Below are 27,933 nucleotides of genomic sequence, written 5' to 3'. Positions count from 1 at the left end.
AATATGTTCCACTGCTCTTCCCTGACTTCATGTGTCCCTTCAGTTTCATGTAGTTTCATGCATTTAAGGAATATAACAGTATCGAAACGCTAATTTCGTAACATTTTTCTATTCATCAGACCAGGATTTCACATATAGTACATTTTTTGATAGTTCAATGATGATAATAATTAAAATATTATAAATAATAATATTATTAATAATAACGGTAATCACAGAGGTGGAAGGTTGTTCTCCGTGTATCTAAGGCCATTTTGAGTTCTCTGTACAGTCTTGAAATTAATAAAATTTATACCAATACTACTACCAACAGTAAAAAAAAAGAAGTAATAATATTAGTGGTTAGAAAAGAATGTACAACAGCAACTATCAGTAAGAATACAAAACTGAAACAGCAGGACGTAATGAGCTCTAAGAACAGGATGTTCAGGTAGGCTGCCCCAGCTAGGAACTTTGGGAAAGCAGGGTACTTAGTTGTAATGGTTAGGTCATTAGCTGTCTTTTGAAGCTGTAGCTGTAATTAATTTCTCTGATATTGCCATACAGATCATTCCAAAGTCGGTATGCTATCGAATTTTTACTTGTTTACGGCTATCTAGCATTAGTAGAAACATAAAGAGAACTTCCGTTCAGCACCTCAGCTGTAAATATCGTCTAAATCCTTTCTGATGATTGCGTATCACAGTTTACCTCAACATGTTGCGAAGTACCAATTACAGATTATTCGCTTCAGTCGTAATTTTTATATGAATTTTCCTATTATTTTACCACCCACTACAGATTTAATTAGATGGAAGGTTTGACGTAAGTCTAAAGCCATTGTAAATAAACAGTTGTCACGCTCTGCTTGTACTTAAAACAGGCAAATTTTTGTGACGACGGTGTACTGAATATGGCTCCAACCTGCCGCAAATATCTCAGCAATGACAGCAGCTATCACGGGTAGTTTGTTGTTGTTTAGGCTGCATTGTAGAAGTATAGTGAAGTCTATGTACTATCATATACAGCGAACACCTTTGTTGCAACTGGTTGTGTGCTTTTCTTCACATCGGAGCAATTTGCTGTCTATATGAATCTTCTACCATAAAATTAGAATTTTGCGAAACAAATTTTTAGTGCAATACGTAATATAACTACAGATGAATCTAACAACATAGCTTCATATTCAAAATGAATTCACTTTGAGGTTCCCACTTGAAACTATACGGTCAGCTGACTCACTGCTCACAGAAAACGGTCGAAAAATGTTTGCTTTTTTGTGTCCGCATCTTAGTGTCATTGTCTTAGCAAATATTTCTGATAAATTTTAGCTGAGATGCAAACCTAGACAACAAACGTTTTACGGCCGTTTTCTATGAGCAGCTAGTCATCTGCCACATTGTCTGAAGCATGAACCACAGCAACAGCACAAAAGACGAAGTCTACAAGCCAGCACGAGAGAAGAGTCTCCTTTCTAACAACGGTGGTGGGCTTATGTGGCATAAACTCTTAAGGAATAATGTACGACAGTCCGATAGCAATTCCAACTCCGTTCGTCAATGTATGGATGGGGGAAAAGGTGGAGAGGATCCTTGTTGTGTACCACGGGTAGATGCCGGACGTCTTGAACACGATTTTGAGAGTGTACGTGTAACCGATGACGTCAGAGAGGTAAGCGTGGATAAGCGGTGCGCCGTTGATCGTTGCATTCCATAGCGGGATGTCCAACTCCTGCCCGTAGCTGACAATGCCACTGAAGGTGCCGGACGCTTTCAAGTACGTCCGCACCTTGGACGCAGTGCTGTCGAGATCCGTCTCGTACAGGAAAAGATCAATCGCTTCCTCGTACGTTACATTGGTCGTTGTGCCTGTAAAGAGAAACAACAAAGAAATCTGTGAGCCACAGGTACTTTGTATCAGGATCAGTTCTAAGCGATTTCATTTACACTTCTGGCCATTGAAACTGCTGCACCACGAAGATGGCTTGCTACAGACGCGAAATTTAACCGACAGGAAGAAGATGCTGTGATATGCAAATGATTTGCTTTTCAGAGCATTCACACAAGGTTGGCACCGGTGGCGACACCTACAACGTCCTGACATGAGGAAAGTTTCCAACCGATTTCTCATACACAAACTGCAGTTGACCGGCGTTGCCTGGTGAAACATTGTTGTGATCCCTCGTGTAAGGAGGAGAAATGCGTACCATCACGTTTCCGACTTTGGTAAAGGTGGGATTGTAGCCTATCGCGATTGTGGTTTATCGTATCGCGATATTGCTCCTCGCGTTGGTCGAGCTCCAATGACTGTTACCATAATATGGAATCGGTGGGTGCAGGAGGGCAATACCTAACGCCGTGCTGGATCCAAACGGCCTCGTATCACTAGAAGTCGAGATGACAGGCATCTTATACGCATGGCTGTAACGGATCGTGCAGCCACGTTTCGATCCCTGAGTCCACAGATGGGGACGTTTGCAGGACAACAACTATCTGCACGAACAGTTCCACGACGTTTGCAGCAGCATGGACTATCAGCTCTGATACCATGGCTGCGGTTACCATTGACGCTGCATCACAGACAAGAGCGCCTGCGATGGTGTACTCAACGACGAACCTGGGTGCACGAATGGCAAAACGTCATTTTTTACAGATGAATGCAGGTTCTGTTTACAGCATCATGATGGTTGCATCCGTGTTTGGCGACATCGCGGTGAACGCACATTCGAACCGTGTATTGATCATCGCCATACTGGCGTATCACCCGACGTGATGGTATTGGGTGCCATTGGTTACACGTCTCGGTCACCTCTTGTTCGCATTGACGGCACTTTGAACAGTGTACGTTACATTTCAGATGTGTTACGACCCGTGGGTCTACCCTTGATTCGATCCCTGCGAAACCCTACATTTCAGCAGGATAATGCACGACCGCATGTTGCAGGTCCTGTACGGGTGTTTCTGGATACAGAAAATGTTCGATTGCTGCCCTGGCCAGCGCATTCTCCAGATCTCTCACCAACTGAAAACGTCTGGTGAATGGTCGCCAAGCAACTGGCTCGTCACAATACGCCAGTCTTTATCCTTGATGAACTGTGGTTTCGTGTTGAAGCTGCATGGGCAGCTGTAACTGTACACGCCATCCAAGTTCTGTTTGACTCAATGCCCAGGCGTATCAAAGCCGTTATTACGGCCAGAGGTGGTTGTTCTGGGTACTGATATCTCAGGATCTATGCACCCAAATTGCGTGAAAATGTAATCACATGTCAGTTCTAGTATAATATATTTGTGCAATGAATACCCGTTTATCACCTGCATTTCTTCTTGGTGTAGCAATTTTAATGGCCAGTAGTGTATTTATATATCGTGATAACGTGATAAAATCCCCACATGGAATCAAAAGACAAGAGTGGACATCTTTGTTGATGACGATGATTTTGGATCTAAGGGGTGAAGAACTTGGTCATCAGCGACCTTACAAAATACAAGTCTAGACATCTGAACGGCATCTATTCTAACAAGATAAATTGCTGCGACGATTCCTCAGTAGCATATATTAACAATATTCTTCAGATTGTCTGCCTGCGACGTAAATATGTGAGTTCGTCGATGATAAAATCTATTTATCAGTTACCTTGTTATGTACTAAACTCAACCATGCTTTTGGACACATGTTAACATGGATGGTAATAACTGCGTTATGTTATGCACAGCTGCATTAGTATTAGTGTATTTTATCAGAGACAGTTTATTTCGGTCTAGGATCAGACCATCATCAGTTCCATTGTACCAAAGAAGAACAAAGACACTGAGGTGACTGAGGTGACAAAAGTCATGGAACGACGATATGCCCATATACAGATGGGGTCAGTATGGTGTACAGGGGGAAAAGGACTGTGCACTGCCGGAGCTGTCGTTTGTATTCAGATGATTAATGTGAAAAGTTTCTGACGTGATTATGGACGCACGACGGGAACGAACAGACTTTGAATGAGGAATGGTAGTAGGGGTTACACGCATGGGACGTTCCATTTCGGAAATCGTGTGGGAATTCAATATTCTAGGATCCACCGTGTCAAGAGTGTGCCGAGACCACGAACAACGCAGTAACCGATTGCTTTCACTTAACGGTCAACATGCGTGCAGAAACATAATCAGTTCATAAATAGGTGCCTGCCTCTGTTATGTAAATGTAAGTGCACTGTTTCTGAGGAGTGAGTTTGTTCGTTTGGCTTAATCTATAAGACAGCTAGCACTACTTGCAGTAAGATATTCTGCTTTTTCTGGCGTTAAATTTCTTATTTTACATATTGTAAAGATTTTGCTGCTGAACAGGAACAGTGATCAACTAAGAATTTGCATGGAATTTGTAATGGATCTGTTATAATCCGATGTCTTTATTGTCTGGACAGCGTAGTTTCCTTTTTGCCTTACAACATGTCCACGGATCTTGAAATATTTATTACTTATACTACAGCAGAGCAACATAACTAGCGTACGAACAATAGAGCAAAGGTGTGTTTTAATAGGGCTAAAGAAGGAATTTTAAGCCCATCCATTTGGCAAACAGTATGATATGCGAGCCAGATGCAGCAGACAACTGCAGCCGGTGTCCAATACGAATCGCGTACACAATATTGGCGACACGTATCGTATGCACAAGTTGCATGGTTTCTGAGCGTTCACCAGCACGCTGAACTTGGCACGCTCGGCGTTGACGTTCGACAGCATGGTCCGTGTGCCGACGGCTGTATCGTAATCACGTAACTCCTTTCGTTGCAATCGTGCTAACTCGGCATATGAAGCATGACATGGTCAAACAGACCAGATTTTCCAGATATCACTCATTCAAACGCTCAGAATTAGTTATAGCTGTCACTATTGTTGGATTTCGTCGCAGTAGTAAAGTTCACGAAAAGATACAACCGCATTTTGACTGTATGATATGCTATATTACACGACCTAGATCCTGTATTAAAGAATTATCGTATAGTCAAAAGGCGGTTATATCTTCCCGTAAGTTTTATATGACTTTGGTAAAGGTTCAGCATAAATTGTTAATGTTGTAAATTTTTACTCAGTGAACAGTCTATTTTGGAATTATTGTTGCATGATAGTGGTTAGAATATTGGTAGTCGACTTGTTGATGAACAGATACAACATACACGTGTAGGACTTCCGTAATTAGAAAGAGAAATGAATGTTACAGTCAAAAATGTAATACACTTTCTATACACTGATGAGCCATAACATTATGACCACCTCCTCAATAGCTTGTTTGTCCGTCTTCGGAACGAAACACATCACTGATTCTGCATATCAGGGATCCAACAGTTCGTTGGTACGTTTTTGGAGGTATATGGCATAAGACACCTGCGCACAAGTGATCTAATTCACGTAAATAACGGGCCGCTGATTTGCGTACGCGGTGATGGCGCCCGATAGCCACCCAGATGGGTTCCACAGGATTTACATCAGGCGAATTTGGTCATGGAGACATCGACACGAGTTCACCATAATGCTCCTCAACTCACTGTGGTACGGTTCTGGTTTCGAGACACAGACAGTTACACTGCTGAAAGATGACATCGCCGTCGGCTCAAATGGCTCTGAGCACTATGGGAGGTCATCAGTCCCCTGGAACCTAGAACTAGTTAAACCTAACTAACCTAAGGACATCATACACCTCCATGCCCGAGGCAGGCTTGGTTCAAATGGCTCTAAGCACTATGGGACTTAACATCTGAGGTCATCAGTCCTCTAGAACCTAGAATTAGTTAAACCTAACTAACCTAAGGACATCATACACATCCATGCCCGAGGCAGGCTTGGTTCAAATGGCTCTAAGCACTATGGGACTTAACTTCTGAGGTCGTCAGTCCCCTAGAACTTAGAACTACTTAAACCTAACTAATCTAAGGACACCACACGTATCCCTGCCCGGGGCAGGATTCGAACCTGATACCGCAGCGGTGTGGCGGTTCCAGACTGCAGCGCCTAGAACCGCTTGGCCACACCGGCCGGCCCCGAGGCAGGATTCAAACCGGCGACCGTAGCAGTCGCGCGGTTCCGGACTGAAGCGCCTAGAACCGCTCGGCCACCGAGGCCGGCATCGCCGTCGGGAAAGACATCACGCATGAAGGGGTGCAGGTGGTTCGCAGCTGTCAGCATGTCTTCGATTACTACTACAGGTCCTATGCAAGCGCAGGAGAATGTCTCCTTTAGTATAATACTACTGTCACCAGCATGCGTCCGTGACACACTGAATGGTCCGAGCAGGCGTTCACCTCGATGGCAGGGTTTGTGGAGACGATCATCTGCGTAATGTAGCAAGGATCTCATTCCCCCCAAGAGCTGACACGTTTCCAAAGATCTATGGTCGAGTCCCAATAGTACCGTGCCTACTGCTATCATAATTGGCAATGTCGTTGGGTCGACATGTGGGCATGTAGAGGTGGTCTGCTGCGGAGCTCCATGTTTAACAATTTACGATGAACGGTGTGTTCCGAAACACTTGTGCGTGCACCAGCATTGTGTTCTTTCGGCAGAGATGCTACAGATCACCGTCTATCCAAATTTACAGAGCAGGCAAGCCTCTGAACACCACGTTCTGTGAAGAGTCGCGGACGTCCAACCACTTAGCGCCTAAAGGTAGGTTCACTGTCCTTCTACCTCTTTCCATAGATGCTCACGACAGTCGTTTTCGAGCTACTCGTTCACAGGCCCTGCATAGTAATAATCTGACCGCTGTCGAAGTCGCTTATCTCAATGCATTTTTCCCATCTGTAGCCCACATCTTCGCTAGGATGATCCACCGTCCGTGTCTGCTTCACTTACATAGTTTTATTGCCGCGTCTCGTGCTCGCAATGCTGCCAGGCGGCATCCAACGTTGCCGTGGGCAGTGGTCAGTCATAATGTTTTGGCTTATCAGTGTATTTCGTACCAACGTAAATCGAAATAAATTCCAAAGAGACTCAGTGATCTTGGGTAGCATAGCCGCTCCGTTAAGTAGAGGTCGCGGTTCGAGTCCCACATCGAACATAAGTGAGAGTTGCTGAGTGTATATTTTAGAGTAAGAGAATCACAGAGATTATCGTAAATGCCTGTCCGCCGAATATGATGAAACTAAATGTATGAATAAGAAGAGCTACGTTGCCAGCTACAATAAAAATAAATAAAAATTATGGGAGAGAGATCACGCAAATTTGGAATTTTGAAGATAACACGTAAACATCGAGTGTTGCTTCTGGGTCCAATAAATCAGCGAGTAAAGGCAAAGCCGTCATGAACTCGAAATTTTGTTTGAATACCGTAGTGCTTTACTAGGAAAGGTGGAAAGCCCTTGCCTTCCTCAGACCATATATCTCGCATACGCAGCAAGTTATACGAAAAACTACCGTTTAATGTGGACTATGAGAGGTGGTACAACTCACAATTGCCAGAAAAATGTTTATTTCACAAAACTGAGAAACAACACCCAGTCCGCAACTGGAATATTTCAATTCATACAAGTACTTGAGTGTAACAGTCTGTAAGAACATGAAATGGAATGATAACATGGCATCGCTTGTAAGCAAAGTGTGCAGCAGACTTCGGTTCATAAGTAGAAAACTAGAGAAGTACAATCAATCCACGAAGGAGATTGTTTACGAAATACTTGTGAGAGTCATTATACAATAATACTCAAATGTGTGAGATACGTGCCAGATACAACTAACGGGGGATACTGAACGTATCAAAGATGAGCAACACGAATGGGCATAGGTTTTACAAATCAAAAGAGCATCGCATAAGTGCCGAAAGACCTGAACTGCAAAAGGATCCAAACTAGCTGCAATCTGCCCCATGAAAGCCTACCTGCAAACCTTCATGAACTAGCTTTAAACGACGAATCTAGGAACATACACCACTGGCCATTAAAACTGCTACACCACCAAGAAATGCAGATGATAAACGGGTATTCATTGGACAAATATATTATACTAGAACTGACATTTTCACGCAATTTGGGTGCATAGATTCTGAGAAATCAGTACCCAGAACAACCACCTCTGGCCGTAATAACGGCCTAGATACGGCTGGGCATTGAGTCAAACAGAGCTTGGATGGCGTGTACAGGTACAGCTGTCCATGCAGCTTCAACACAATACCACAGTTCATCAAGAGTAGTGACTGGCGTATTGTGACGAGCGAAGTTGCTCGGCCACCATTGACCTGACGTTTTCTATTGCGTGAGAGATCCGGAGAATGTGCTGGCCAGGGCAGCAGTCGAACATTTTCTGTATCCAGAAACACCCGTACAGGACCTGCAACATGCGGTCGTGCATTATCCTGCTGAAATGTAGTGTTTCACAGGGATCGAATGTAGGGTAGAGCCACGGGTCGTAACACATCTGAAATGTAACGTCCACTGTTCTAAGTGCCGCCAAAGTGAACAAGAGGTGACCGAGACGTCTAACCAATGGCACCCCATACCATCAGGCTGGGTGATACACCAGTATGGCGTTGACGATTACACGCTTCCAATGTGTGTTCACCGCGATGTCGCCAAACACGGATGCGACCATCATGATGCTGTAAGCAGAACCTGGATTCATCCGAAAAAATGAAGTTTTGCCATACGTGCACCCAGGTTCGTCGTTGAGTACACCATCGCAGGCGCTCCTGTCTGTGGTGAGCGTCGAGGGTAACCGCAGCCATGGTCTCCGAGCTGATAGTCCATGCTGCTGCAAACGTCGTCGAACTGTTCGTGCAGATGGTTGTTGTCTTGCAAACGTCCCCATCTGTTGACTCAGGGATCGAGACGTGGCTGCACGATCCGTTATAGCCATGTGGATAAGATGCCGTTGGGATCCAGCCTGGCGTTCCGTATTACCCTCCTGAACCCACCGATTCCGTATTCTGCTAATTGGATCTCGACCAACGCGAGCAGCAATGTCGCCATACGATAAACCGCAATCGCGATAGGCTACAATCCGACCTTTATCAAAGTCGGAAACATGATAGTACGCTTTTCTCCTCCTTATACGAGGCAGCACAACGTTTCACCAGGCAACGCCGGTCAACTGCTGTTTGTGTATGAGAAATCGGTTGGAAACTTTATTCATGTCAGCACGTTGTAGGTGTCGCCACCGGCGCCAACCTTGTGTGAATGCTCTGAAAACCTAATCATTTGCATATCACAGCATCTTCTTCTTTTCGGTTAAATTTCGCGTCTGTAGCGCGTCCTCTACGTGGTGTAGCAATTTTAATGGCCAGTAGTGTACTACTTTTCGCTCCATTGGGAATTACAACGACATGATTTAACTAATTACAGTGCATACAGAGGCGTTCAAGCGATCATTCTTAACACTCTCGATAAGTGAGAGACAAAAATCGTAAGACTTACCAGGTATCAAACTCCAAACGTTTGGATGTATAGTCTGGCACTTATTCGCCGCGTTCATAACGACTGAATACTTCAAGGTACTTTTAAATCAGTAGCTGTTTTAACAGTGTCTACCTGGGCTGCAGACGTTGACTTGCGACGGAATAACGATGGACGTCAAGTTGAATCCAGAATTCTTGAAATACCACGTCTCGTTGTGAGGTCCTGACTTGGAGCCGTAGAGTAGGTCGGGGTCCTTGGGGTTACGCACAACCTCTTCGTACCGCGGATACTGCGCCACTGCAACAGCAAGAGAACATTTGAATCTAAACTACCCTAAAAGTCAAAGTTTCAAGTAGAAACAAGATTTACGAAAACTGTGTATCGTTTCTGTGCTATATCATTTTATCTCTATATCAACTATCAGTCCCAAGAACCCCCTGACAATCTCAAACACTTATCAGTATCCACCCTCTTGCTCTTGGGGGTGGAAAACTGCCCCTAAAGGCTGAAAAATGAGCAATGATCAACGGCATGAAGATGCAGAAGGCAATGGAAACAATTACATTAAAGACAAATACTGTGTATCCACAGGACACGTAGCCTGTAACGAAAAAGTGGAATGATGATCTCTCCATCGGCAAAAGGTTCCGGAATGTCCCCCATTCGGATCTCCGGGAGGGGAGTGCCAAGGCGGAGGTGGCCATGAGAAAAAGATTGAATATACAACTAAAGGATAATGTTCTACCAGTCGGGGTGTGAAATGTCAGAAGTTTGAACGTGGTAGGGAAACTAGAAAATCTGGAAAGGTAAATGCTAAGACTCAATCTACATTTAGTAGAGGACAGTGATGTGAATTGGAAAGAAGACAAGATTTCTGATCGGATGGGTATAGGGTAATATCAACAGCAGCAGAATTCGTTATGAATATCGGCGTCAACAATAGTTTAGTTATATGTGCCGACCTGCAAACCGAAAATGAAGAGATAAAATATTTGAGGATGCTGAATGGGCAATTCAGTAAATAAAGGGAGACAAAAATCTAATAGTTGTGGGGATTGAAATGGAGTTGCAGGGGAAGGGAGTAGGAGAAACGGCTACAGGAGAATATTGACTTGGGACAAGGAATGAGAGGAGAAAGACAGGTTGAGACCTGTAATAAATTTCAGCTAGTAACGGCTAATACTCTGTTCAAGAATTACAAGGGGAGGAGGTACACTTGGAGAAGGCCGTGTGTTACGGGAAGATTTCAATTAGATTACATCATGGTTAGGCCGAGATTTCAAAATCAGATATTTGATTTTGTGGCGTACCCAGAAGCAGATATAGACTCAGATCACGAGTTAGTAGTGACGAAGTGCAGCCTGAAGTGTAGGAGACTGGTCAGGAAGAATCAATGCCAAAGAAATGGAATGTGGGAGTAGATACTGCGATAAGAATTAGCTTAGTTGACGAGGAATGGACATCTCTAAAAACGGAAATCACAAACGTTGGAGAGAAAAACATAGGTACAAAGAAGGTAGCTGCGAAGAAATCATGGGTAACACAAGTAATACTTCAGTTGATCGATGGAAGAAGGAAGCAAAAAAAATGTTCATGGACATTCAGGAATACAAAAATGCAAGTCACTTAGAAATGAAATAAACAGGAAGAGCAGGGAAGCTAATGCGAAATGGCTGCTGGAAAAATGTGGAGAAATCAAAAATGAAATGATTGTCGGAACCACTGACTTAGCATAAAGAAAAGTCAAAATACCCTTCAGTGAAATGAAAATCAAAGATGGTAACATTAAGAGCGCACTGGTAATTCCACTGTCAAATGAAGAGGTGTATGTATGTGTGATGTGTGTGTGTGTGTGTGTGTGTGTGTGTGTGTGTGTGTGTGTGTGTGTGAGAGAGAGAGAGAGAGAGAGAGAGAGAGAGAGAGAGAGAGAGAGATAGAGAGGTGAGAGAGAGAGAGAGTGAGTAGATAGGTCTAAGGAGTACGCTGAATACCCCTCGAAGACTCGTCTGACGACGTGATAGGAGAAGAAACAGGAGTCGATGTAGAAGAGATACGGGATCCAGCATTATAATCAGAATTTAAAAGAGCTTTGGAGGACTTACGATCGACAGAAGGAATTGTTAATATTCCATCAGAATTTCTAAAACCATTGGGGAGGTGGCAACAGAAAGCTCATTCACGTTGATGTGTAGAATGTTTGAGACTGGTGATATATATCACCAAATACCATACAAACAATTCCGAGGACTGCCAGTTTCACAGCTCTTGCATCCAAGTTGCTGACAAGAATAATGTAAAGAAAAATGGAAAAGAAAAATGGGGATGTGTTAGATGACGATCGGGTTTGCCATTAGGAAAGGTCAAAGCACCAGAGAGGCAACTCTGACGTTGCGGTTGATACTGGAAGCAAGACTAAAGCAAAATCAATACACATTCAGAGGATTTGTCGACCTGTAAAAAGCTTTCGACAGTGTAAAATGGTGCAAAATGTTCGAAATTCTCAGAAAAATAGGGGTAAGCTACTGGTAATATACAATATGTACAAGAACCAAGTGGGAAAAATAAGTATTGGAGAAGAAGAACGAAGTGCTGTGTTTAACAGGAGAGCAAGACAGGGATGTAATATTTCGCCCCTACTCTTTAATCCGTACATCGAAGCAGCTTTTGCGGAAAAATTTAAGTCCTCGTTTTTCCTGTGCGCCATTCGCGAGTTGAACGGTAGAGAGACAGCTTGAAGGTGGTTCATTGAACCCTCTGGTTCAAATGGTTCAAATGGCTCTGAGCACTATGGGACTTAACATCTGTGGTCATCAGTCCCCTAGAACTTAGAACTACTTAAACCTAACTAACCTAAGGACATCACACACATCCATGCCCGAGGCAGGATTCGAACCTGCGACCGTAGTGGTCACGCGGTTCCAGACTGAAGCGCCTTTAACCGCACGGCCACACCGCCGGCCATTGAACCCTCTGCCCGGCACTTTATTGTGAACAGCAGAGTAATCACATATAGATGTAGGAGTGGAATTAAAATTCAAGGCGAAAGGACATGAGCGATAAGATACGGTTACATCTACATGGATACTCTGCAAATAACATTTAAGTGCCTGGTGTAAGGTGGCGTCGTCTCCTGGCCTTCATTTCTTACATATTCCGACCTCACCATCGTATTTTGCGTTTCAAGACGTTTCATTCGACCCCAAACTCGATAGGGTAGAGTCAATTATACATATTTCCATTTAATCGATATGCAAATCTAATAAATAAAACGCAAGTGCGTACCGAAACTAAGAAGTCGAGGCTGACATACACAAACATTCAAGACACGACGGCCACAGGAGTTTTTGTTCAGCAGAGGCAACCAGTCTGCTGAAAAGTCTGTAGGAGGGTGAGTTAGCATGCAGCTGTGCTGGCTGGCTGACCGACCATGGACCAAAACAGTTTTTGACAGAGAAAAGGGATAATGGCCTGCATGTTCACCTTAAAAGCAAAACCCGCCGTACTCTTTGGGAGTGCCCCAGGATACGCATTTTTTTGACGGACCTACTGTGCAGTTTCAGAGTTCTCACAAGTGGACAGTAAACGCCTAACGCAGATGCTATATATTTCCGGATTGGTCGGCTTAGCCATTCTCCCGTTTGTAAGAGTAACGCTGATTGGTGAACTATTTCTAAAGCTATGAGCCGGAGGAGTGAGAGAAAGACAGCGGATGATATACCCTTTTGCTTTTTGCGTGGAGGGAAGTCGTTCTGGTGACACTCTTGTAGCGGGAACATGTAGCGGGAGCGAGTGCGCTCATGCATGTACGCAGAGAGCGAGGAACAAAGTCTCTACTCAGTACTGCACTGAGAGAGCACCTCTGTCGCTAGCGAATCGGAGTAATACTCTATATTGAGTCGCTAGCAATTATGCGTTTGTTCAGTGTGTTGGCCGTGACACTTAATGTGCGGTGTGAACACAGTTATTGCCTGCGAACAAACATTGAGTGGCATCTCGATGGAATGGTTATATGACCAGTGTACCACGCCAATAGTTAGACTAGGGGCAGATAGGAGTCCTTGACTTCATCAAGGTGTAGTGAGAGTTCGATTGGCAAAGGTCAATCCAGATAGAAAGAGATAGCTTTGTTATTTTTCAGCGGCGAACGACGCAGGCAGCAGTCGTCGCAGCTCATGGTATTGTGCGCTACAGCGTAGGCGAGCCCCATCTGTCCTCCATTAGAAATAACGTACTTCATTCATGTCACTCCATTACATTACAAACGCGACAGCCTCGACCGTACTTAGAAAAATTCAATCGGATAATTATTCAAGTTGAGTAGGCGCGGCTTTCAGCCATTCTGCCGAGTAAATAATATTCTTAAAGAATAGGGATAAAAGAGATCTCCCACACTTTGTATATAAATGTCATTAACAGGATTCCTATCCAAAAGAGGTAACCTCCTATTCCGAAAAGTTTGTGTATCAGTTTATAAATAAAAATTTCACTTTATTTTCTTAAATTTTAAGATAAATAATATTTTCCGTCTGTTTAATGTTTTTCTTACACTAACTAGCAATACTCCGGTACCCAAGTATCCCACTAGTTACGTAAGAAAATAGAATATTTTTGTGCCTTTTCCTTACAGCGGACGACTCCAGAACATATTTATTGCTGAAAGTTTTTCAGGCATATCTTTTTGGTATGTTATGAGCGTCTGTCTGGCTTCTGCAGTAGTGTGGGGTGGAAATTGCTTCTTCCAGGAGTCAAAGGGTACTTGTCAGATCAATCCGTTGCGCAAATCGTCAACATACCACCCACACACTGACACTGGCAGAGGGTTCATCGAACCACCTTCACAATTCTCTATTATACCAATCCCGTACAGCACGCAGAAAGAATGAACACTTATATCTTTCCGTACGAGCTCTGATTTCCCTTATTTTATCGTGTTGATCGTTCCTCCCTATGTAGGTCGGTGTCAACAAAATATTTTCGCATTCGGAGGAGAAAGTTGGTGACTGGAATTCCCTGAGAAGATTCCGTCGTAACGAAAAACGCCTTTCTTTTAATGATGTCCAGCCCAAATCCTGTATCATTTCTGTGACACTCTCTCCCATATTTCGCGATAATACAAAGCGCGCTGCCTTTCTTTGAACTTTTTCGATGTACTCTGTCAGTCCTATCTGGTAAAGATCCCACACTGCGCAGCAGTATTCTAAAAGACGACCAACAAGCGTAGTGTAGGCAGTCTCCTTAGTAGGTCTGTTACATTATCCAAGTGTCCTGCCAAAAAAACGAAGTCTTTGGTTAGCCTTCCCCACAACACTTTCTATGTGTTCCTTCCAATTTAATTTTTTCGTAATTTTAATACCTAGATATTTACTTGAATTTACGGCTTTTAGATTAGACTGATTTATTGTGTAACCGAAGTTTAACGAGTTCCTTTTAGCACTCATGTGAATGACCTCACACCTTTCGTTATTTGTGGTCAACTGCCACTTTTCGCACCATTCAGATATCTTTTCTAAAACGTTTTGCAGTTTGTTTTGATCTTCTGATGACTTTATCAGTCGATAAACGACAGCGTCATCTGCAAACAACCGAAGACGGCTGCTCACATTGTCTCCCAAATCGTTTATATATATATATAAGGAACAGTAAAGGTTCTATAACACTTCCTTGGTGCACATCAGAAATCACTCCTGTTTTACTCGATGACTTTCCCTCAGTTACTATGAACTGTGACCTCTCTGACAGGAAATCACAAATCCAGTCACATAACTTAAACAATATTCCATAAGCACGCAATTTCACTACGAGCCGCTTGCGTGGTACAGTGTCAAAAGCCCTCTGGAAATTCAGAAATACGGATCGATCTGAAATCCCTTGTCAATAGCACTCAACACTTCATGTGAATAAAGAGCTACTTGTGTTTCACAGGAACGATGTTTTCTAAACCCATGTTGACTGTGTGTCAATAGACCGTTTTCTTCGAGGAAATTCATAATGTTCGAACACATTATACAGGGTGTCCGAAAAGACTTTTCCTGATTACATAAATTGATAACTCAGGCTAGAAGTAAGATACAAATATGAAACTTATGTCGAATTGTTTACGACTATCAGAGTTTTATATCTGTTTTAGGTTCGCAGTACGTAAGAAGTGGATGAGGTGCAGTGTCCAAGAAGCCATGTTAACCAATCAGGAGAAGGCACAGTGTGTCCTGTGGTACCATGAGACACGATCATCAACCACAGTTCAGAGACACTTCCAAACAACATTTGGAAGGAATCCACCTGATGTCAAGAGGATTAAAGCCTGGTATGAGAAGTTCAAGAACACAGGATCGGTTGCTGACCCTCCGAGGTCTGGTCGACCAAGAACCTCAGCAGACAGGGTGGAAGCTGTAAGGCAGTATTTCGGCGAAGTTCGAAGAAATCGGTGCACAGGGCCTCACGTGAATTACAGATGCCAAAAAGCTCTCTCCATGACATTTTACACAAACGTTTATTGTTTCGTGCATACAAAGTGCAAATCGTTCAGGCCTTGTTGCCCAATGACAGTACACGTCGATATGACTTTGCGGTCGAAATGCTATCACATATTGAGGACAATGATGGTTATCTCAGACGAATTGCCTTTTGCCGGCCGGAGTGGCTGTGCGGTTCTGTGCGCTACAGTCTGGAGCCGAGTGACCGCTACGGTCGCAGGTTCGAATCCTGCCTCGGGCGTGGATGTGTGTGATGTCCTTAGGTTAGTTAGGTTTAATTAGTTCTAAGTTCTAGGCGACTGACGACCTCAGAAGTTAAGTCGCATAGTGCTCAGAGCCATTTGAACCATTTTTGAATTGCCTTTTCCGACGAAGCGACATTTTTTGTCAGTGGAGTAGTGAATCGCCATAATGTGAGCATTTGGGGTTCACAACCCCCTGGCCAAGTCATGGAGTGCACCAGAGGCAGTCCAAAGGTGAATGTTTGGTGCGCGCTATTGCAACTGTATGCTGTTCCTCAGCTGCTTCAGTATCACCCCGATGTCTTGTTTCAGCAAGACGGTGCACCGCCTCATTGGGATTTGGACGTCCGCGCCTATCTCGATGTGACCTTTCCTGGGCGGTGGTTTGGTCGTGATGGGCCAACGGTTTGGCTCAAAAAAATGGTTCAAATGGCTCTGAGCACTATGGGACTCAACTGCTGTGGTCATAAGTCCCCTAGAACTTAGAACTACTTAAACCTAACTAACCTAAGGACAGCACACAACACCCAGCCATCACGAGGCAGAGAAAATCCCTGACCCCGCCGGGAATCGAACACGGGAACCCGGGCGTGGGAAGCGAGAACGCTACCGCACGACCACGAGATGCGGGCCAACGGTTTGGCCTCCACGCTCTCCTGACATAACCCCATTAGACTTCTTCTTATGGGGTTATGTCAAGGAAGAGGTCTACCGAACACGTGTACCAGATCTTGAAACCCTGGGGCAATGGATAACCACAGTCGTTGAATCGATACCTCCAGTGATGTTGGCTAATGTGTGGACGGAAATTGAATATCGCCTAGATGTGCTACGTGCTACCAAGGGTGCTCATATGGAAGTTTACTGATGTGTGAAAGAAAAGCTTTGATAGTTTGTAAACAATTTGACACCAGTTTCATATTTGTATCTTACTTCTAGCCTTAGTTATCATTTTATGTAATCAGGGAAAGACTTTTCGGACACCCTGTATCTTCCAGAATCCTGCTGCATATCGACGTTAATGATGTGGACCTGTAATCTAGTGGATTACTCCTACTACCTTTCTTGAATATTGGTGTGACCTGTGCAAGCTTCCAGTCTTTGGGTACAGATACATCGTCGAGCGAACGGTTGCATATGATTGTTAAGTATGGAGATAATGCATCAGCATACTCCGAAAGGAACCCAATTGGTATACAGTCTGGACCTGAGGACTTGCTTTTATTAAGTGATTTAAGTTGCTTCACTACTCCGAAGATATTTAATACTACATTACTCATGTTGGCAGATGTTCTCGATTCGAATTCTTGAATATTTGCTTTTTCTTCTTTTGTGAAGCCATTTCGGAAGGCTGTGTTTAGTAACTCTGCTTTGGCCACACTGTCTTCGATAGTATCTCCATTGCTAACGAGCAGAGAAGCCATTGATTGTTTCTTGCCGCTAACATACTGCACATACTATCAGAATATCTTTGGATTTTCTGCCAGGTTTCGAGACAAAGTTTCGTTGTGGAAACTCTTATAAGCATCAATTGAAGTCCGCGCTAAATTTCGAGCTTCTGTAAAGGTACGCTGATAACATTGCTAGCCTAAGTGAAAATGAAGAATTACAGTATCCCCTGAATGGAACTAACAGTCTAATGAGTACAGAATATGGAGTAATAGTACATCGAAGAGAGATGAAAGTAATGAGAAGTAGCAGAAATGATAACAGCGAGAAGCTTAACATTAGGACTGGTGATCACGAAGTAGATGAAATTAAGGAATTTTGCTACGTAATCAGCAAAATAATCCATGACGGTCGGAGCAAGGAGGACATCAAAAGCGGAGTAGCACTGGCGAAAAGGGCATTCCCAACCAAGAGATACCAGTGTCAAACATAGGCCTTAATTTGATGAAGAAATTTCGGAGAATGTACATTCAGCGCATAGCATTGTATAATAGTGAAACATGGACTGTGGGAAAACCAGAAAAGAAGAGAATTGAAGCATTTGAGATGTACTGCTACAGAAGAAAGTTGAAAACTAGGTAGCCTGATAAGATAAGGAATAAGAAGTCTCTCACTGGAATCGGTGAGGAAAGGAATTTACGGAAGAAACTGACAAAAAGAGAGGACGGAATGGTAGGACATCTGTTAAGACATCATGGATTAACTTCCATGGTACTACAGGGAGCTATAAAGGACAAAAACCGTAGACGAAGACAGAGATTGGAAAACATCCAGTAAATAATTGAGGACGTAGGTTGAAAGTGCTACTCTGAGGTGAAGAGGTTGGCACAGGAGAGGAATTCGTGGTGGGCTGCATCAAACCAGTCAGAAGAAAACTAATCTTCTGAAAAATGACCTATATAAATATTAATGGAAAGCCAACAACGAAGTGATCGTATTAAAAAATGAAGTGAAACAGGGATTTAGTCTATCTACCCCACAATTCACACTATTCATCGTAGAAGCAATGATGGAAATAAAAAAAAAAAAAAAATGTTTCGAGAATGGGATTAAAAAAGATCCGCTGATGACATTGTTATCCTCATAAAAAGTGAATCAGAATTACGGGACGTATTGAATGGAAGGTACAGTCCAGTGAGTACATGATGTGGATTGAGAGTAAACCAATGTAAGCCGAAAATAATGACAAACAGCAGAAAGATATTAGCGATAAATTTGGCATCAAAATCAGGGACCACAAAGTGGACGAAGCTACCTTGGAAGCAAAAACTAGACGAAAAAAGCAAGGAGGACATAAAAAGCAGATTAGTTAACTGTCGTGGAAAGCCCATGTTCAGGATTTTGTGCGAAGACTTAATGCTGCAATTTTTACTGTTCGAACGGTATCTGAAGTAATCAATCGTTCGACACGAAAAGTAGTCTACTTTGCTTATTTTCATTCGCTTATGTCGTGTGGTATTATATTTTGGGGTAACTCTTCCCAATCTAAAACGATATTTTTGGCTCAGAAGCGGGCTGTTGGGGCAATACGTACTGTAAGTTCACGAACCTGTTGTCAACCCCTGTTCATTAGTCTGGGTATTTTGTCATTGCCCTCTCAATATATACGAGGGTTGGAACTTTAACAGTGGCAACTATTTATTTACAGGTCGCACAAAATAGATAGGCGTTTCAAAGTTTTACTGACCTTCAAAGCAGTCACCAGCATTGTGTATAACCCGTTGCCAGCGATGTGGAAGTCGTAGGATACTCTTAGCAGTGCCAGTTGTGTTGACAGTTCGAGCGGCGCGGTCTATTACTCGACGAATTTGTAGCAGTTCTGAGGTGAATCGTGAAGTGTTTTCTTCAGTTTAGAAATCGAGGTGAACTTACTAGGGCAAGTCAGGGGAGTGCAGTAGGTGGTATAACACTTACCAGCCCCATCAGACAAACAAATCATTAACAGCTTGCAGTGTACGTGGTTGAGTATTGTACTGCAGAATGATGGTCACGTCCTGCAGAAAGTGTCACCACTTCTGCCTCTATGCTCTTCGTTTTTGGAACATAACCTACGACCAGCTTAGAGACAGATGTGATGGCACTTTCTACAGGACCTGATTATCATTTTGCAGGACAATGCTCAAGCACGTACAGTGATTTGTTTGACTGATGGGGCTGCTAAGTGCTATACCACATACTGCACTCCCCTGACTTAAGCCCTCGTGAGTTCAACTCGATTTCTAAACTGAAGAAAACACTTCACGGCAATCACTTCAGAACTGCTACAAATTCGTCGGGTAATAAACCGCGCCGCTCGAAGTGTCAACGCAACTGGCACTTCTAAGAGTATCCTACGACTTCCATATCGCTGGCAACGGGTTATACACAATGTTGGTGACTACTTCGAAGGTCAGTAAAACTTTGAAACACGTAGCTATTTTGTACGAGCTGCAAATTAATAGTTGCCACTATTAAAGTTCCAACCCTCATATATTCTTTACTGTCGTTTCTTGTTAACAATATTAGCTTATTCCCAAGAGTTAGCAGCTGTCACTCAGATAACACTCGGCAGAAATCCAATCTGCATTTGGATCGCCCTTCCTTAACTCTTGTGCAGGAAGTTGTGCACAATACTGCTGCATCGATTGTCAATAGGCTACCACAAGAATTCAAAAATCTTAGCAGTAATCCAAGCGCTTTCAAAGCGAAACTGAAGAGTTTCCTCATGGGTCACTCCTTCTATTCTGTTGAGGAGATCATTGAAAAAGTAAGCTGATTCTTATGTTATATTATTGATTGCGCTTACTTAAAGTTATGGTTTTAATTTTTTGGGTTCATAAACATATTTTTTTATCTGTTTTTACTTTTATGTTGTAATTTCATGTACTGACACGTTCCATGCCCTTTGAGATTTGTTCCTCAATTTGGTCCTACGGACGTAGACGTGTAAATAAAATAACGAAGATGTTAAGACGCCAGAGAATAACTTCAGTCCTAGAGGGAGCTGTACAGAGTTAAAAACTGTAGAGGGACACAGAGATTAGAATATATCGAGCAGACAGTTGCGGACGTAGTGTGTAAGTGTTACTCTGGGATGAAGAGGCTGGCACAACAGGAATTCATGGTTCAACAATCCACAGCAGGGGATGCAACATCGAGCAGTAGGTAAAGCCTTCCTCTTAATATTACGATAGCGTCTAAGACAAACACCATATTCCTTCCACTTGGATAGAGTGGTGAGCCAAACAACATGACCATCACCCACAACAATACTGAATGTCAACTGATACCACTGTGAATACTTGACGCAGTAAGTGTGTAAGCGGAGCAGAGGACAACGGGGGATCATTCTACGGACTATACGAGCTGAAAATGGGGAAACTACTGTCAAATGACTCTGACAAATCGCCGATCGGTGTTGCCCACTACCTGGAACGAACATCTCGGAGAAGAAGAAGCCTGTCGGCTCTTCACTTGCAACTGTCGTGAACATCTATGGAAAGAGGTTAAAGGACGGTGAAGCCGCGGCTGGGCGACGATGTCTTGGACCTTCACGGCGCGTCAGAGAACGTGAACTTCGGAGGCTTGCCCCCTCTCCCAATGGAAGATAGGCTGCGATCTGTGACAGAGTGCGATGCTAGCGCAGGCACTAGTGTTTCTGAGAACAACTTTGAGCGCACGTCCCCCGTAGACAAGGAATGGAAATCATTTATCTCCAATATGGTGGGCTGAACCCGGCGGAGTTTCGAGTACCCCTCGGACATGGGTGTGTGTGTTTGTCCTTAGGATAATTTAGTCTAAGTAGTGTGTAAGCTTAGGGACTGATGACCTTAGCAGTTAAGTCCCATAAGATTTCACACACATTTGAACATTTTTTTCCAATATGATGGACGAGACAAACTATGAACAAAGTATAAATTGATTGTAAATGACGCTCTTGAGGAGTACTTGCCGACTAAGTATATTAAGAACGGAAAACATTCACCATGGTTTAGTAACAAATTTCGGAATTGTTAACGAAAGACCAGGAACGCGACAAAAATTCTTGTCCTACGTAAAACAGCTATGTGGGTTGAAGGCTTCTATTCAACACTCGTCGACCAGTCTGGTGCGGCAACAGAAGGGATCAAGAGGAAATTTCACGTATAAAATATCATTCACACACGAAGATGATACAGATATACCATCGTTTGACCATCGCACAAACTTCCATACGCAGGACCTATAATCAGACATCCCTGGCGTTGAGAAACAACTGAAGGACTTTCAAACACACAAAAGTCGCCAGGTCCGGATAGAATCCCGATTTGGTTTCACAGATAGCACTCTTCGGTCTCTAACTTAGCTTATTTTCATCACGAATCTCTCGGCCAGCGCAATGTCCGAAGCGACTGGTAAAACGCGTTGATAATTCCCCTTCTTAAGAAGAGCGAAACAACAGACCCGCAAAATTAACTGACCAGTATCTCTGACGTCATTTTGCTGCAGAGCTCTTGAGAATATTCTGAGTTCGAGAATAATGAATTTCCTTGGGAGAGAAAAAGCTCCGTCAACAAATTAGCACAGATTTAGAAAGCATCCCTCCTGTGAGACTCGGCTCCCGTTTTCTCACACGATATCCTGAGACCCATGGATCATGGGCAACAGGCAACTTCTACATTCCTAGATTCCGAAAAGTTCTATAGTGACCCAATGCGTTGTTACCTTTCAACCAAACATTGCAAGGAAGCTGATAAACCGTTGGATTTCTTCGAAATGAAACTGAAAACCCTTAACTGTAAACCCTAAACCAGCAGTAAACTACAACGATTTCAGATAAACAAATAGTAATGTTATTTGTTGATTTAAAATAAAATTACGTTATTGATCACTTATTTATTTTTCTGAACTAACATTATCTTTACTTGATTTCACATATCCAGCAGCAGTGAGAAAGCTTTATTGCATGGTTATCGAACCGCTAACGCAGGGAAGCTGTACAAAGATGCCGCCAATCTTGTTTTGCCAGCAGCCCTTGATATGGTTGAAATTTCGTTGGGTAAGCAGGAGACAAACAAGCTATAAATCTCACCACTTTCTAGTTACAACTGAACGCAGAATAAACGATATGGCTGATGATATTCGAGAACTACTAGTCGAAAAATTAAACAAGAGCTCACCTTTTGCTCTGCAGTTTGAAGAACCTACTGATGTTTCAGATTGTACGTAATTTACGGTATCTTTGCTCTCAGAAGCAGATGAAAGTGTCACAGAAGACATTTATTTTGTAAAGCACTTCTTGCGAACACTACTGGCCAGTGTTTGGACGACATGCTTTTAGAAAGCACTCGCAGCTAAGAGATTGATTAGAGAAAATGTGTCGCTATTTGTATTGATGGTGCTGGCAATGAAAGTAGTTTCGTTACGAAATTAAAACCAGTAAAGCAAGATGTTTCATTGAAGCACTGCTTCCTTCATCGACAAGCTCTGGCGGCCACGGTTTTACATTCTGACTTAAATGACGTACTTCGGAAGATGATCTCCTTTAGCACGCAAAGGTCAAGTGGTTTTCCAAAGGACAGGTACTGACATGAGTTATGGAACTAAAAGCTGAACTGTTAATGTTATTGCGAGATTCTAAACCTGCATAGGCGAATTATTTTTGTTACCCTATTTGGCTATTATGATTAATATTTCTCGCCGATCGTTTTAACGATCTAAATATTTTAAGCAAGAACCTTCAAGGGAAAGAAAGAAACGTTATAAAGGCCAATAATTAAGTGAAAGGATTTCTCACGACGTTTTCAACGTTTTTACAATAGATGCGTTTTGAGTTTTTATCTTCCATTCAGAATATTGTCGAAAAAGCTGCAATAGACCAGTCGGTGGTGTAAGTACACACATTCCTTGCATGATACAGAGCTTGAGTAATTTGGAAGATAAGCTATTAAGTTACCTTCCAGAACTGAACTCTGAAGTTGACAACGGTCATAGATGGATACTGAACCTAATTTTTGATATGTTAGTACAACTGGCTGACCTGAGCACGAGAATGAAATAGACTTTCATTGATTTTGTTGCTCATGGAATGTTAAAAATGGAATTTAGTTCGAAAAGGATTGACGTCTTCTGGAGGAAGAGAAAAGAAGAATATCAACAACTGGAATATCTACAAATAGCAAACGGAAGTATGATAATTATTAGTGCCATTCGCCACTTCCTACCAATGTGAGTATTCTCTTCAATGGTCAACATAAAAACTAGGAAGAGAAAAAAGCTTCAATTAGAAAATTATTTGGTTATTTGTGTCTCAAAGTAGAACCACGATTTGACAAAATATTAATAAATAAACAGAACAGCCTTCTCATTGAAATTGTTGTATATTTATTGTAACGTAGGACATACAGCCCTTGCTTACTTTTGTCTGGCTAAATGGCAGCCGTGACAGATATACACTCCTGGAAATTGAAATAAGAACACCGTGAATTCATTGTCCCAGGAAGGGGAAACTTTATTGACACATTCCTGGGGTCAGATACATCACATGATCACACTGACAGAACCACAGGCACATAGACACAGGCAACAGAGCATGCACAATGTCGGCACTAGTGCATTGTATATCCACCTTTCGCAGCAATGCAGGCTGCTATTCTCCCATGGAGACGATCGTAGAGGTGCTGGATGTAGTCCTGTGGAACGGCTTGCCATGCCATTTCCACCTGGCGCCTCAGTTGGACCAGCGTTCGTGCTGGACGTGCAGACCGCGTGAGACGACGCTTCATCCGGTCCCAAACATGCTCAATGGGGGACATATCCGGAGATTTTGCTGGCCAGGGTAGTTGACTTACACCTTCTAGAGCACGTTGGGTGGCACGGGATACATGCGGACGTGCATTGTCCTGTTGGAACAGCAAGTTCCCTTGCCGGTCTAGGAATGGTAGAACGATGGGTTCGATGACGGTTTGGATGTACCGTGCACTATTCAGTGTCCCCTCGACGATCACCAGTGGTGTACGGCCAGTGTAAGAGATCGCACCCCACACCATGATGCCGGGTGTTGGCCCTGTGTGCCTTGGTCGTATGCAGTCCTGATTGTGGCGCTCACCTGCACGGCGCCAAACACGCATACGACCATCATTGGCACCAAGGCAGAAGCGACTCTCGTCGCTGAAGACGACACGTCTCCATTCGTCCCTCCATTCACGCCTGTCGCGACACCACTGGAGGCGGGCTGCACGATGTTGGGGCGTGAGCGGAAGACGGCCTAACGGTGTGCGGGACCGTAGCCCAGCTTCATGGAGACGGTTGCGAATGGTCCTCGCCGATACCCCAGGAGCAACAGTGTCCCTAATTTGCTGGGAAGTGGCGGTGCGGTCCCCTACGGCACTGCGTAGGATCCTACGGTCTTGGCGTGCATCCGTGCGTCGCTGCGGTCCTGTCCCAGGTCGACGGGCACGTGCACCTTCCGCCGACCACTGGCGACAACATCGATGTACTGTGGAGACCTCACGCCCCACGTATTGAGCAATTCGGCGGTACGTCCACCCGGCCTCCCGCATGCCCACTATACGCCCTCGCTCAAAGTCCGTCAACTGCACATACGGTTCACGTCCACGCTGTCGCGGCATGCTACCAGTGTTAAAGACTGCGATGGAGCTCCGTATGCCACGGCAAACTGGCTGACACTGACGGCGGCGGTGCACAAATGCTGTGCAGCTAGCGCCATTCGACGGCCAACACCGCGGTTCCTGGTGTGTCCGCTGTGCCGTGCGTGTGATCATTGCTTGTACAGCCCTCTCGCAGTGTCCGGAGCAAGTATGGTGGGTCTGACACACCGGTGTCAATGTGTTCTTTTTTCCATTTCCAGGAGTGTAGTTAGTGTCACACTATGACTAAAACCAGATTAATTACATTCTGTGTCTTCCCATGCATCCACTAGACATACCACTGCGGGGGATTTAAATGTTCTCCTCAGAAAATAGATGAAGATCGGGTAGTACTCGGCAGCGCATTGTATCGGACACGAGCTGTTTCCAAATGATATCACTAGAGAAACCACACGTCGCGACACTGCAGTTTCAGCTATGGAGAAATAAGACCAATCGCACGATTTTGAAAAAATGCAATAGTGCTTTTCGGAGCAGCAAGTTATTTGTTTCTAGTGAGTTTTCCAATCCACGAGTTTTACTTAGAGGTGTGCTGTGTGTAGTTTCCAAGTCAATAATTTTACACTTTAGATATAACTGAAATTATTCTCTATATTGTAGACTGTGACACTCTGTAACCCGAGTAACAACAATGGGATTGGGAATCTTCCACAGCGGTACGTTCGGTTTGTAGCGGACGAAGGAGATTCAGGCTGTACTGGACGAAACATATAGCATAAATTTTAATTTTTACTATTCTTTAACAGACAAAATTGGATAAGTCAGAACCCAAATGAGATGAAAATGACAGAAAGGAAGCCGTAGAAAAAGATCGACTTATTGAAATGACATTGCGAGAGGCATTGCGATAAATTTTAATCCGCAATAAGTACCGGGTGATCAAAAAGTCAGTATAAATTTGAAAACTTAATAAACCACGGATTAATGTAGATAGAGAGGTAAAAATTAACACACATGCCTGGAATGACATGGGGTTTTATTAGAACCAAAAACAAAAAAAAAGTTCACAAAATGTCCGACAGATGCGTGTCGTTTGGTGATGATCGTGTGCTCAGCAATCACTTTCGTCATGCTTGGCCTCCCAGGTCCCCAGACCTCATTCCGTGCGATTATTGGCTTTGGGGTTACCTGAAGTCGCAAATTTATCGTAATCGACCGACATCTCTAGGGATGCTGAAAGACAACATCCGACGCCAATGTCTCACCATAACTCTGCGTGTGCTTTACAGTGCTGTTCACAACATTATTCCCCGACTACAGCTATTGTTGAGAAACGATGGTGGGCATATTGAGCATTTCCTGTAAAGAACATCATCTTTGCTTTGTGTTACTTTCTTATGCTGATTATTGCTATTCTGAGCAGATGAAGCGCCATCTGTCGGACATTTTTTGAATTTGTTTTTTTTTTTTTTTCTAATATAACTCCATGTCATTCCAAGCATGTGTGTCAATTTGTAGCTCTCTATCTACATTATTCCATGATTTATTCAGTTTTCAAATTTATGCTGACTTTTTGATCACCCGGTACATTAGGTGACAGATACAGTGGTGGTCATGAAATAAGTTTCAGGTATTAATAAGTGTTTTCCAAGAATATTCTGTAATGAAATCATGTAGCAAGATCATGTTAAGAATTAAGATAACCAGCTTGCGCCTTAAAGATGAGCTCTTAAACCTAGTGTACAAAATTGCAGAGCAACTGGAAATAAAGCATCGCTTCTGTAAGACAAAACTGAACACAGGGAAAGACTTTCACTATGGCTTTATGAAAAATGTGAAGACTTAATGCTAAGGACAGCTCAGTCCACGAGTTTGCACGGGTTTGCAGCGAGCAGTAGAAGGTTTCAGCAAGGAACAAGTTGATAAATTCTTTGACATAATAAGTGCGTTGACGAACAAGTTCGAGTTTATAACCGTTTACGGTCCATTATACACATTTATTGCCACAACAATGACTTCTTTTACACCTTTCGATCTCATATTCAATACAACCCTCCAAAAATTAAAACGACCAAAACGCAAAGCGAGGCAGGAGGAACTAACTTAAACTCCGTCCGAACAGGTCTCGGGAGACCGTACGGTACCGACCGACCGCCGTGTCATCCTCAGTCTATAGGCGTAATTGGTTGTGGATGTGGAGGGGTGTGAGGTCAGCACACCGCTCTCCCAGCTGTTGTCAGTTTTCGTGACCGGAGCCGATACTTCTCAACCAAGGACCTCCTCAATTTGCCTCACAAGGGTTGAATGCGCCCCGCTTTGCCAACAGCGCCCAGCAGACCAGATGGGCGGCCATCCAAGTGCTAATCAGCCCCGACGGACCGGTGTTCCCACTGCGGCAAGGTTGTTGGCATTTTCAAATCAACGAACGTATATTCCTCTGATTTCGAGTTTTCTGATTCTGTTAAGCAACGTATCTTACTGTTTAATGTGAAGGACGGTCCAATACAACTTTCAGAAAATAGTTTCGAAGAACCTTTTGTGTCCTACACTACCGACCTTCCTGTAACTTGAAAGATCACCGTAGTTTCATTGCTAGCCTCGTGTCTCTCTTACCGGATCCTGAAGCAGCCAACAGCAGGGTGACCACCAAACTCTTCATCATTGCGGCTGGAGACGGAAGCATAACTGCTACCGTTCGGCGGTCTCCTTTATAAGAAGATCCTCTTTCCTATTGCGGTGGTACAGAATTATCTCTAAGATTACCTCTAAGACCTCGCCGAGGAACTGGGTCTTAAATTTTGTGTATCACGTTCGTCGCACCATCGGATTACATCGTGCAAACAGCATTAGTG

General features: G+C 43.5%; 1 protein-coding gene across 1 annotated transcript; it reads right to left on the bottom strand.

Moving 5' to 3' along the window:
- On the bottom strand, positions 1 to 27,745 carry LOC126456555 (uncharacterized). The gene is made up of 3 exons (XM_050092302.1): positions 27,695 to 27,745; positions 9,482 to 9,646; positions 1 to 1,847 (listed from the first exon to the last, which is right to left on the bottom strand). Exons 1-3 carry the CDS (start codon positions 27,741 to 27,743, stop codon positions 1,489 to 1,491), a joined length of 573 nt encoding a protein of 190 aa, XP_049948259.1. The 5' UTR covers positions 27,744 to 27,745; the 3' UTR covers positions 1 to 1,488.
- Between the last annotated feature and the right edge of the window lie 188 nt (positions 27,746 to 27,933).

This window comes from Schistocerca serialis, chromosome 2, assembly GCF_023864345.2.
Source record: "Schistocerca serialis cubense isolate TAMUIC-IGC-003099 chromosome 2, iqSchSeri2.2, whole genome shotgun sequence".
Classification (NCBI taxonomy): domain Eukaryota; kingdom Metazoa; phylum Arthropoda; class Insecta; order Orthoptera; family Acrididae; genus Schistocerca; species Schistocerca serialis.
This window is presented reverse-complemented; position numbering and strand designations above follow the sequence as displayed.